The 12,858-nt window shown below is 38.3% G+C and overlaps 1 protein-coding gene across 2 annotated transcripts in view; it reads right to left on the bottom strand.

Moving 5' to 3' along the window:
• Nucleotides 1–5,605, bottom strand: part of LOC117306830 (S1 RNA-binding domain-containing protein 1-like) — a 29,747-nt gene extending 24,142 nt beyond the window's left edge. The window contains exons 1-4 of one of the 2 annotated variants that reach the window (XM_033791374.1): nt 5,257–5,605; nt 4,614–4,701; nt 3,923–3,991; nt 3,326–3,352 (exon numbers count right to left, since the gene is read on the bottom strand). In XM_033791374.1, the coding sequence (XP_033647265.1) occupies nt 3,326–3,346 (21 nt within the window). In that variant the 5' untranslated portion in view covers nt 3,347–3,352; nt 3,923–3,991; nt 4,614–4,701; nt 5,257–5,605. The remainder of the gene's footprint in view (nt 1–3,325; nt 3,353–3,922; nt 3,992–4,613; nt 4,702–5,256) is intronic. The other variant, XM_033791382.1, reaches the window with a different exon arrangement.
• Between the last annotated feature and the right edge of the window lie 7,253 nt (nt 5,606–12,858).

Raw genomic sequence — 12,858 nt, 5'->3', positions numbered from 1 at the left:
AAAGGCACTGGATACTATTGGTAATTGTCATACAGTTGGTGTATCTCAACATATGCATATATCAACATAGAAAATTTGAGCTCAATTGGTCATCAAAGTTGCGAGATAATAATGAGAGAAAAAAAAAACTTGTAACACGAAGTTGTGTGCTTTCGGATGCTTGATTTCGAGAACTCATTCTAAATCTGAGGTCTCAAAATCAAATTCCTGGAAAATTACTTCTTTCTTGAAAACTACATCACTTCAGAGGGAGCCGTTTCTCACAATGTTTTACACTATCGTTGCCAAGTAAGGTTTTATGCTAATAATTATTTTGAGTAATTACCAATATTGTCCACTGCCTTTAAGGGAATTGCTTTCTATCTTCAAACCCTGTAAGTTTAATGTAAATCTGTGGATTGTCGTACACAAAGTACCAAAACTAGTGAAGCATGAGTCACAATGGAATCGTCCCAACTGTACTAAGTACAGTATACATGTCAGTAACCCTAGCTCACACTGCTGTACAAAAGTATGGTCCCCACTGATTAAGACCAAGTAGTACATGTATCAATGGACCAAGAATATCTTAAAGGGGCAGTGCATTATAACTCTTACAATAAACACAATCTTAAAGTAGGGCATTGATTCCATCTCGTTTGATGTCCTGGAAACTGCAGTAATATGAGTTGTGACCTTTCGCATAATTTATAGGCATGGACACTGTTGGTAATTGTCAAAGACCCCAGTATTCTCACTTGATGTATCCAAACATATATGCATAAAAAAACAAATATGAAGAACATTTTTGGACTCAATTTGTCATCGAGGTTAAAAGAAAAGAATGAAAGAAAAAACATAATTTTCACACACATTTGTGTGCTTTTAAATGCAATAAGGCTTTAGGCCTGAAGTATTGTAATATATGAGAAATTATCTCATTTAATTTTGTTTGTTTCATTACTTCAGAAGGAGCCATTTCTCACAATGCTTTATACTACATGTATCAACAGCTCTCCATTACTTAGTTAGTTTTTATGCTAACAATTAGTTTTAGTCATTACCAAAAGTGTCCATGCCTTAAAGTTGAGTTAAAACAAGCACTACGAATCCATGTCCTGTTAATCATGACAAGGTACCGGTTGTCTCTTTAACTGTATTTTTATGTAATTATTGACTTTTTGAGACGACACCTTGGAAATATTCACAAGCTACTTTCAAGTACAAGTCAAAATAAACTTGTGACAATTTGTCACACAGAATGTTGCGGAGTTTTGAGTTGATGGTATCCATTGTGTGTGTAGATGATTTTGCAGCAACCATTTTGATCATGTCATGCTGTTATCTTTATGCTGATGCTTTTCTGTGCATTTTTACTTCAAGAATTCCAAATGGAAATTGTGACAAATATGTAGTCGGAACACCCTTCGGTCAGGTGATCGTGACACGCCCAACAAAAAGAACGTCTATTAATGACGACCGCATTTTATATTATCCAACCGCACACAGCACAGACAGAACCATTCATGTAACCGAAAGATTCGTTTCCAGCAACTTGTTCAGCACATGTCGGATTTATTTGTATTTTTCAGAAATGGGTTTTTCAGGTTCGTTTCAGTCATTTCTTGTATGCATAGGCCCTATATTACTTTGTGAGATTAAACCAGATTTTCGGCAAAACAATAACCAGAAAGATAGGAGGGGAAGCAGTATCACATGATGTTACTTTATCTGAAAAATGTAAGCGAAAAGGCCTCTAAAGTTTGTTATGGAATAAGCAACTTAGAATGTTTAATACTTTTGTATACAGTAATCAAGTAATGCTGTTTTCGTAAAACTCGGGCCAAAAGTGATAATTTACTGTCAATAAATAGTTGTATATATTTTTTAATGCGTATAAAAATAGGCATATTTGCCAATGGTTGTGCGTCCTCAATCCAAGTTTTCATCTACAATGTACCAGCATTTACCAGCTGCGTCACAAAATTGTCCTTCACCGCAATCAGACTCGCTAAAACAGCCCCGCGCTGTGCAAAAAGGGAAGGGGAGAAGGGTTACAAAGGATTAGGGATTGAAAACCAGGCATACATGTAGGATTACACGGGGCCATGGCCTCCGGTCTTGGCCTTTGAGCCCCTTCAACAAAATTCCACCTACTTCAAAGATTGGAAGTGATGCCCTTTGCAAATGAAAGTGGCCTTGCCCTCTCAAAGACGAATCCATGCCTGGAAAACCCTTTAGCAGTTTGTGATACCATAACAAAATCACTTGCTTGTGGCCCTAGCCTGTCAGATACCGGAACATGCATGGCAAAAACGCAATAATAGCAAAAATGATCAACCCATGGAAAAGCTTACAAACACACAGATCCATGCATTATTCTACGCACCAAAATACTAACATAAATGACAATCATTGGACAGTGGGCCTTAAAAACAAAAAATAATACATCGAATGGGAGAAAATGTTGAGGGGAAAAGACCGGTCAACTACTCTTGGTTCCAAGACCATTGGTGTTGCGCGGACACACACACACAACCAACGTTCCGCCGATTATCAATCAGAGAAACAGAGCGCCCGCTAGCGTTCGTTCATTACAAGCGTGTACAGTTTTTGCCGTGCATAATCGGAACGTTGGTTGTGTACGTGTGTTTGACCGTGCAACACCAATGGTCTTGGAACCAAGACTACCGTGCTGGCCGCTGCCCAAACTAACCCCAAGCCATACGTCCTCTGGTAGGACACCAGTCTCCGTAATGAGGAGTTCAACCTGTTAAAGCCATTATACACTTTCGGTACAGAAAAAAAAGCCATTATACACTTTCTCCGTAATGAGGAGTGCAACCTGTTAAAGCCATTATACACTTTCGGTACAGAAAAAAAAAGCCATTATACACTTTCGGTACAGGAAAACATTTTTTTTTTTTTTTACAGATTTACAAATAATTTACAGGGTTTACAGAAGGGTAAAGGTGAAAGACTTATCTTGAAATATTATTCCATGAAATGCTTTACTTTTTGAGAAAACATTAAAACAATATCAATCTTCGATAGCGAGAATTACGGATTTATTTTAAACACATGTCATGACACGGCGAAACGTGGGGAAACAAGGGTGGGTTTTCCCGTTATTTTCTCCCGACTCCGATGACCGATTGAGCCTAAATTTTCACAGGTTTGTTATTTTATATATAAGTTGTGGTACAAGAAGTGTGGGCCTTGGACAATACTGTTTACCGAAAGCGTCCAATGGCTAAAGACAAATCTAACCGAGCAATTGGCTGGCTTCGTCAACATGGTTACTCTTTTCATATTGTACAACAATAAAATGAATCTTCAAACTTACTCTGCTCGGGCAGTTTCTCATTCAGTTCTATACAGAAAAGAAAAGAAAAGTAGAACTGAAGAATAAAATAATTGCAAGTGGGAAAGATTTCCAAGTTCCCTGAGTGACAGACATTGTTCAATGTTAAAAACAAAGGATGCCAGTTTTAGCTAATGGTTTTCGATATCCTACGTGAACAATATATTTTTGTTTAATTGTGTGCTTTTTATGCAAACAAATGTATCAACATTTATAATGTGTCAGCAGGTTGCACATGAGCATGGGCATGTGTTATCCCAAAAAATGGATTTACCTAAATAGTAGGTCTCCTGCCGACCTAGCGTGCAAAAAGCCCCATTAATGTGGCAAGCTATAAGTTTTGAGAGTGAACTTCTATAATGTTCTACAAATCGGTCCTACACAGTATTTTGACATTCTACAAGTGTACATTGTATAACTTGTGTGTATAGAAACAGAAGAGTGACCTTTGCAAGATGAGGTTAAACTGGGAAAGATGTCAATTTTTTTTTTATTATGAAGGGCAAAGTTTGGAATGTGTCTACGGACTACTGACGATGATTATGCTATAATATGAGGACGTATTTATATGTGACCTACTTTGCTCAAACTCCCGTGTTTCCAACCTCATGAGAAGATTTCTCAGACTCTCCTTGAGTCCCTCATCTTCTGTTAAAAGAAAAAAATCAAAAAAGAAAATCGAAATCTTAGTTTAAATATTGAGTGGCATTTTTAATACTCCATTCACACTGTATTGCAAGTCATCTCTAATCATGCGCAGATCTTCTAAAACAGATCAAAATACATAAAACCAGTGGCTTGGAACAGTTGTGAAAAGGGAAAGGAGTTTTATAAAATACGTCTCACAAACCAATGTGAGATTTTGTATGAAATAAAAATTATGATATTCTTTGTGTGCACCAACGAGCTATGAGACAACCAAACTGACAATGAAGCTAAGCAAGCACGGTTGTGTTTCTACAACCATGCAAAATGCACTGATACGTAATGTTGTGTCACGTCTAGTCGCCACCCGATTTTACTCAAAGCATGGAGGTAGCTCAAAGGAATAATCTCCAATGATTAGTTCCGTAGACTTGACTCCTAATACCGACTTTCAAAAGCCAGCTACAGACTAATCTATTTTAATCTGCTTATGCTTAGTCAATTGTACTTGTCATCTAAACATGAAACTCTATAAACTCTTTTGTCTTAAACATTTTCATCCTAAGCACCTCTGAATAGATTGGTGGCGCTCTACCAAATTGCCGATGATTGATTGATGACTTACCCATATTATTAGCTTGCACTACGGCACACACTTTACACACAACCAGGGTCAATAAAATGTACGTCTTCATTTTTCACTGACTCGGTCACTTTGTGAAAAAAATAACAGCAAAATAAATGGAAGGATTCAGAAAGACTCTCGACTTCTATTATGCTAAAGGAATAAAGTAAGATGGAAATTTACCCCAATTTATGGTGACCGTTAAGCTCAAACAAGTCTGCTGTTTTGTCACCAAAAATGGTCTAGAAGACACAAACGGACAAAAAGTGGGACCGTACTCTCGATAACTTGATAGACTTCAGAGATCAATGTACTATTAAGATTAAAGCATATAAAGTGGCTTCGGTACTAAAATTTGAAACAAAGTGCATTAGTCTAAAACGTTTAACATCAAATGGTGATCAAACTATAGCAGGAGACGGAGTAGCCGATGTTTGGAAAAAGCCAAAGGGTTGTCTATTGCATGTTGCAAATGAGAGCTCCTTTGTGCAGTTGTTTGTCATTTTTTTGACATGGTCTACAAGCCCTAGTGCAACTAAAAAACTATCACGAAAAACTTTTGTAATTCATTTATTTTGAGATGCAACTTCAGATAGTACAATTTTCAATAAAATGAGATAATCCACATCAGAACTATACTTACATTATAACTTCTGAGTTCGTGTAGAAATCGCAGAGTGGTGCACATAGACCGGAGCTAAAAACTAGAATGATGAGATCGGGTATAGTGACGCTTTGTATTTCATTTTCTTTCCATAGCATGCCAATCCTCCGCACCTTTTAAACATTGTGTTATACTTCTCTGTTACGAATTCCCAAGAATTCGACAGTGTTCCGGTTTGTCGGGGGTACCCCACATGTCCTTTCTCTACACCCACACCCTCCCCACCAGTTCAGACCAGTGGGTTTCCGAGAATATTATGTCCCGCTACAATGATTATACCGTATGGCCTACAGAACACAGTAAAAGCAAGAAGAAGAAAAGAATAATACATTAAAGTGATTAAACTGATTCACTTCCGACTTCATTTCAAAGGAAGCAAAATGAAAGTAGTGGTAGCTGTTTTAAACTGCTTCACAAGCAAAAGTACTATATAGTATAGGCCTATTCATTGATATACAGGCCTCGCCCTTTGACCCTGGGAAGAACTTTATTGAGGGACAAACATGAGGTAATGAATCGTGTTTTCAGCTCAAAAGGGTAAAAGTATGTTGTCGCCACAACCACCCCATTATAACATTCAGCGAACCATAATCTGTGAGGGACGGGATAACCTATTCAAAAGCAACTGTATGTATTAAAGGTATGACAAAATGGAACCGAGCTTGACGATTTTTGTTAAACCATCAGCGCACTGTGTAAAATAACGTACAAAAATACTGTCCAAAAATACTGTCTAGACTCCAACTGTGTATGGACAGTGTTATTGTTGGTCCGAGGTGATGATTGCCAGGTGCACCAAAATCACCTCTATACTTCTACCTCCATGCTCAGACCAATCAAAACACAGATATGGAAAGCTTACGTAACTGCACGTTTATCCAATGAAATAACTATAGTTCTGAAAATTGATCCATCAATGGTTCTGAAAGATAGGGGACTAGTTCAGTTGTGTGTGTGGGCGCAAACACAGGGTATTGGCCCGTTGTGGCGGTTTCAACTTTCCGCCGTGTTCAGTTTTCCGAATGACCAAATACGGTAACATTACGTCGTGCGACGCCTGCGCACAGCAAGCGAAAGTAGTAAATTGAGTCCCGGAAAACTGAACATAGCGGAAGACTGAAACCGCCACACCGTGAAGTGAGATACATGCCGTTTTAAATTATCTCAAAGCCAGGTGAAGATGGCTGCCAGGTAAAGATGGCTGGTAGGCCTACTTTAAAAAAAAACAATTATATGGATCAAAGAGATAGTGACTCGCTCCGTCCAGACCGGTCGTTTCAAACCTTGCCAGGCCGTGGCAGTGCGATCTCCTGCTTGCATCACTGATGGATCGTGGATAAAGGCAACAACAACAAGTGCCACAAACAAATTGAATAAACCTGATTATTTTTCGTTCCGATTTACATATTCATTGTACTGTAAAATCTCACCATCTCACCATTGTGTAGCGGGACCGTCACCCGATTCTCGAAAACACAACAGTCTAAACCCTCGCTCTATGTCTGCGAACTATAATAAGGGGGCGGGGCTGCGAAAAGGAATAATGGGAAGATCTCGACAGCCCCTGGATTCTTTGCATAAACAAATTTTAAAAGGTGCGGGAGGATTGGCAACGGGAAGAACTTAGATACAGAGAGTCACAACCTGCTAGCTTTTTATGTAGCTCTGGTCTATGTGCAACCACTCCCTGATTGAACGAGTCGTGTGTTGTTTGAATTCTCCTGGAGCTCAGAAGTTGTTTAATGTAAGTAAAACAGTTAATGTGGATTTTTTGTTTATTGCAAATGTCACCGTGTACATTTTGTCTGAATTACATCTCATCATTGCATTTTGTTGATCAGAATGACAAACAACCGAAAGTCAGCTCTAACGCATCATACTAATGACAATGTCCCGGACCCTTTCGAAACCTCGGCTCCTGCCTCTGTTGATGTTAAGAAACAAAGTTTAGAAATTCACTTTGTTCAAAATTTGGGAACCGAGACAGGGTCAATTAGGCCGAGGTTTGGAAAATGGCCCTGGTGTGTGCCTGAGTTATAGCGGTGATTAGAGCCCTCGATGCCTACAATCGAAATGATGTTAAAATCACTAATGGTTGAAAATAGATCATGTTGTTATAATGAGACGCCGTCAATAGTTTCGGAAAAAAAGGATACAAGCGTACAAACCAAGTGTGAGGAACAAGGTGTTTTTGTTCCCAGCGAACAGTTTTATTTTGTTGTATTGTAGTTATAGCTACATCTGCCCAATGGCCGTTTAAAACCACGTCATGTCATGTAAATCATAATAATAGTATGCCTGATCAAGGTATCCAGAGAACAGTCCCACTTTTTACCCAATGGCTACCTGTATCGTTTCGGTCTTTTATATGAAACATTTTGGGTGGACGCTTATATCAGACTTGTTTGATCCTAACTTTTACAGTAAACCTGGGGAAATGTTCAACTTTCTCTATTCCTTTTGTATGCATCATTTTATGAGTCGATTGTCTGTCGTGCATATATTGTTATGAAGGTGATAATGAGTAAATCGATCTCTTAAGTGCTAAACAAGCTGATCTGGTAGATGTTCGTAAAATCAAAATGGATGGTGTACTTATAAGATCTAGAACACGGTGGATGGAATGCGGAGAAAAACCATACAAGTATTTTCTGAATATGGAGAAACGTAGTTACGTAAATCTATCAATTGTGTTGTTAATGATGCAAATTCCAGATTGACCAAATCTAAAGAAATTCTTTCAGAAGCCAGGAATTTCTACAAAAGTCTGTATTCTCATCGGAATGTTAATAACTTGGCTGATTTAAATTCTATTTTCGAGAAAGCCAATGCTCCCATTCTTACAGACACAATTCGGGATAATCTGGAAGGCCCCTTTGTCGCATGTAGAACTTATGCAAGCTTTAAAGAATAGTAAGAATGCTAAATCCCCAGGTTCCGATGGGTTCAGTTTTGAATTTTACAAATTCTTTTCGCCTGATTTATCGTGGTTCCTCTTACGCTCACTCAACTTTGCTTATTTCTCGGGCAAGTTGTCAGTCACTCAGAAATACGGCATTATCACTTTGTTACCAAAAGGGGACAAACCCCGGCAGTTTTTAAAAAATTGGCGTCCTATTTCTCTGCTGAACACATCATATAAAGTGGCGTCGGCGTGTTTTGCTGAGAGACTGAAAACTTGTCTACCCACCATTATTAATGAGCGTCGAAAAGGTTTTATGTCAGGTCGGTTCATTGGTGAAAATATTCGTTTGATGTATGACTTACTTGATGTCACCGATTCGAATAACATTCCTGGTCAATTAATTTCCATTGACTTTGAAAAAGCTTTCGATTCACTATGACATGAGTTTATCCTCAAAGTTCTTGATAAATTCAACTTTGGTGCATCCATAAAACAGTGGATCAACCTCTTCTATAACCAGGCCTCGTCTTCGATTCTGGTGAACGGTTTTCTTTCTGAATCATTTAATATAGAACGGGGCTGCAGGCAAGGTGACGGTCTAAGCCCCTATTTATTTATTATGTGTATTGAAGTTCTTGCTATGATGATAGATAATGATGAAGATTTAAAAGGTATTCAGGTAGCCGGTAAAGAGTTTCGTTTATCCCAGTATGCCGATGACACTGTTTTATTTCTTGATGGTTCCGCTAAATCTATGCTTGCTGCATTTAATATCCTTGACGCATTTGCCAACATGTCCGGACTTAAAGTCAATGTAGACAAAACTAATGTGGTTTGGATAGGGTCAAAGAAAGGGCAAGATAGCAAGATATGTAAAGAGATCAATGCCCATTGGGTGGAACCTTTAGGAACCTTTAAAATACTTGGTATTCAGTTTTCCATAGATCTGCATTTCATGGTTCTACTCAACTACAACACGACTATTCTTTACTAGCGTAACCTGATTTCGAGTTGGTCCAAAAGGAATCTCACGGTGCTTGGCCGAATCACTGTTGCCCTTAAAATAATTTGGCTCCGCAGACTCCTAATTTCTGACAATGGTTGTGGTTGGGTCCATTTATTCCAAAAGATTATGGGCATTTCTGGATTGTCCAGTTTTGAAGGTGGTTCCCTGAAATTACTTTATGCACATAAACAAACTTTGTACGGGAACCCTTTTTAGAGAAATGTCTTTACATCCTGGTCAAAATTCACCAAGGCACACAGCCCAGAGACCGCTGAAGAAATATTGACCAATTCTCTGTGGCACAATGACAAAATTAAGGTGGATAAAAAATGCATCTATTTCAAACATTGGGAGTCGGCAGGAGTCAATTATATTCATATAACCTTGTTGATGATGCCGGGAATTTTTTGTCCTTCAATGATTTCAGAAATAAATTTTACATTAAAACTAATTTTCTGGAACATGGGGGTGTGGTCAGGGCCATTAAGTCTGCTTTTCCAAACATTCTGTCTTTTACGGAAGGTACTGTTCAACTTCCCTTTATTCCATTCAATTTCAAGACCCTTTTGAGGGACAAAAAAGGCTCCAGCAGAATCCTAAAGATGTTGACCTCCTCCAGGAAAGTCACCTATACATTTATTTCTAAGTTGAACTTTACTTTGCAAATAGATAATAGTTTTTCTAAATGGTCGTTAATTTTCAATATTCCTTTCAACTGCACAATAGACACTAGACTAAGATGGTTCCAGTATAGACTTATTCATAGAATTCTAGGTACAAACAGTTTTATTTTCAAAATCAAAAAGCTGGACTCTAATTTATGTACTTTTTGTAATAGCCAGGAGGAGACTCTTATTCATTTGTTTTGCTCATGTGCCGCTACAATTTCTTTTTGGACAGCAGTTGCTTCATGGATTAATTACAAGACTAAGCATAACATCACCCTTGACCATGAAACATTTTTATTTGGCAAAACAGGCTTTAAGTGTAAAGCTGCTAACCTTATTTTATTAATTTGCCGTTTTCATATCTACAAAATGAAAATGTCCAAGAACAAACCATCCTTCTTAGTATTCAAAACAGAACTCAACAATTATTATGCCATGGAAAAATTTATTTCCACCTGTGACAATAAGTTGGCCAGTTTCTATCATAAATGGGATCACTATTTTGTTCTTTTCCAAGATTAATGCTCTAAGGGTTATCTCTCTTTAAATACGCTGTGTCTTGCTTTCACTAATAGTATACTGTATGTTCGTTTTGACGATCTGATGTACTTTTTGTGAAATGTTGTGAATAAACCATTATCCCCCGGGATAAAAAATAAATTAATAAATAAATATATTTATATATATTGTTATGCTTTTTCTGTTGTTTTTTTCTCTTCTCAAATTTCATAAAAGTGACGAAATCAGCTTGAAAATGAAGACGTACATTGTACTGGCCCTGGTTGTGTGCGCACTGTGTGCCGTAGTGCAAGCTGATAATAATGAAGGTAAGTCAATCAATCAATCAATCATCAGAAACAGAGCGCCATTATTCTATAAAATATTGAAATATGGTGTACACTGTACAGCAGCTCGATTGGGTTTGTGTAAATTTGGCTGAAGACACCCAAACCAAGTGATGCACTCCTATACCTCCATGGTCCATCATACATTAAAAAAGGCTAGCAAAGTGGCGGACAATTTTAGACAAATTTATGGAATTTCATGTGTGGAGATGACTAGTGCAATTGACTAATAATAATACCAATATCGAAGTCTTATTTAGCGCACGTATCAAACAATGTACTCAAGACTAAGCATAGGCCTAAGCAGATTTGAAGAGATTAGTCTTGAGCTGGCTTTTGAGGGTCGATAAGGAGTCAAGTGTACGGAGCTGATGGGATGATTCCACAGCTTTGGTGCACACGAATAAGACGGTGGAAAATAAACACGTGACTGGGGCACATCACGCGCGCAGTGAATCATTGGGCGCGTTCGTTTAGCTTCCCTGGGTCGGCCCCGGTCTGCCCCGGTACGTTCGATTAGCTTTGACGCGGTTCACCCGGGTCAGCCTCCAGTGCCCTGCTTGTGGAGTGGGTCACTTGGGGGTGACCTGAGGTGCATGCCGTCAACCACGAGAGGGCGAGTGTGATCGTTCAATTAGTTCTTTTTAGGGGCTCACCCGGGTGAGCACCGCGGGGTCGACCCAGGGAAGCTTGAACGCACCCATAAACTTTACCACCCATGCGCTTTGTAACCCAGAATACTTATACTGAAAGAGAATAGGTGATAGTGTTTCTGGTTCACACTAAAAAATGATAATGCACCGAAGTTTACAGGTTTTTTTTAGGTTTGAAAACTACAGTGATTAAGTTATCCAGAAGACGATCAGAGCATACTGATCGAAACGTCGAGTTAAACCTACGGTTCTTTTTAGAACCACCCCAACTCATTTAGAGATTATTACATGGTGTTACCGCAAACTCTTCTATATAAGTTATTTAATGAACACTGATTTCATTACAAGGTAATATTGCATATTAACTTCAACTTACTATAAAAGAATAATCTGTTTTACTGTATACCCCGAAGAATATACCCCAAACTGTTAAGTAAGGACCAGGTGCAACATGTTAACCCCAGAAAATGAGTTAATGCTCATCTTTTAAAAACTGAGAAAGTTACAAAAACCGTTGCGTAAAAATATCGTACTATAGATTGTACGAAGTGTGCCAAGACAACGTATAAAATCTCACATTGGTTAGTGTGACGTAATTTCTAAAACTCCTCCCCCATTTTTCACCAGTGTTCATGCCACTGGTTGTATGTATGATTATGACCTGTTTTACAAGATCTTCACATAAACAGGGAGGGATAGGCCTATAGTCTGACTTGATAATGACTAGTCTTGCAGAACAGTGTGATGGAATATTAACAAAAGTCACTCCAAATTAAACCAAGATTTGTTGTCGTTATTTTCAACAGAAGAAAAAGAACTTACGGAGAGTCTGAGAAATCTTCTCATGAGGTTGGAAACTCGGGAGTTGGAGCAAAGTAGGTCACATCATGAAGCTACCTCCATGGTCTGTTATGTCCTCAACATAAATACCATCGGCAGGTGCACGTGGGCAATATTCCATTTCACGATACGATATATGACAATAAAACTGAACACCCCTGGATGGAAAATTCCATTGGTCCTTTACATAAATAACAGCATTGAACGTCGAAAATACAAAAAAGTAAACTCTGTGCAGAAAGAGAAAAGGACTCGCATTATACGACAAACATCAATGACGATGCGTGACAAACAAGTTTAGAACTTGATTCACCGTGCCATTCCAATGGGTATCCGGAACAAATGAACTGCCAATACCTTCAGGTTTTGATGTCCTTTTGAAGAAAGCCTTTGCCTCGAGCATTTTCTGGAATTTCAATTGAAGCGGGCTAGAGCTGAAATAATTATATATATTTTTAAATGTATGATATTAATCATCCAGTACAGCCTTCCGAATACCGATTTTTTTTTAAGTCTGTCAGCAGAAAACTTATAAATCATACCATTTGCATTGTATTCTTTAGTTCTACTTTTCCTTTCTTCTCTCTATAGAACGAGACTACCTGCTGAAGGAGGATCTGTCTGAGCGGAGTAAGTTTGAAGACTCGTTTCTTTAACTTTTTTT

Source organism: Asterias rubens, chromosome 1 (genome assembly GCF_902459465.1).
Source record: "Asterias rubens chromosome 1, eAstRub1.3, whole genome shotgun sequence".
Taxonomy (NCBI): domain Eukaryota; kingdom Metazoa; phylum Echinodermata; class Asteroidea; order Forcipulatida; family Asteriidae; genus Asterias; species Asterias rubens.
The sequence above is the reverse complement of the archived record's forward strand: the minus strand, read 5'-3'. Positions and strand labels throughout refer to the sequence as shown.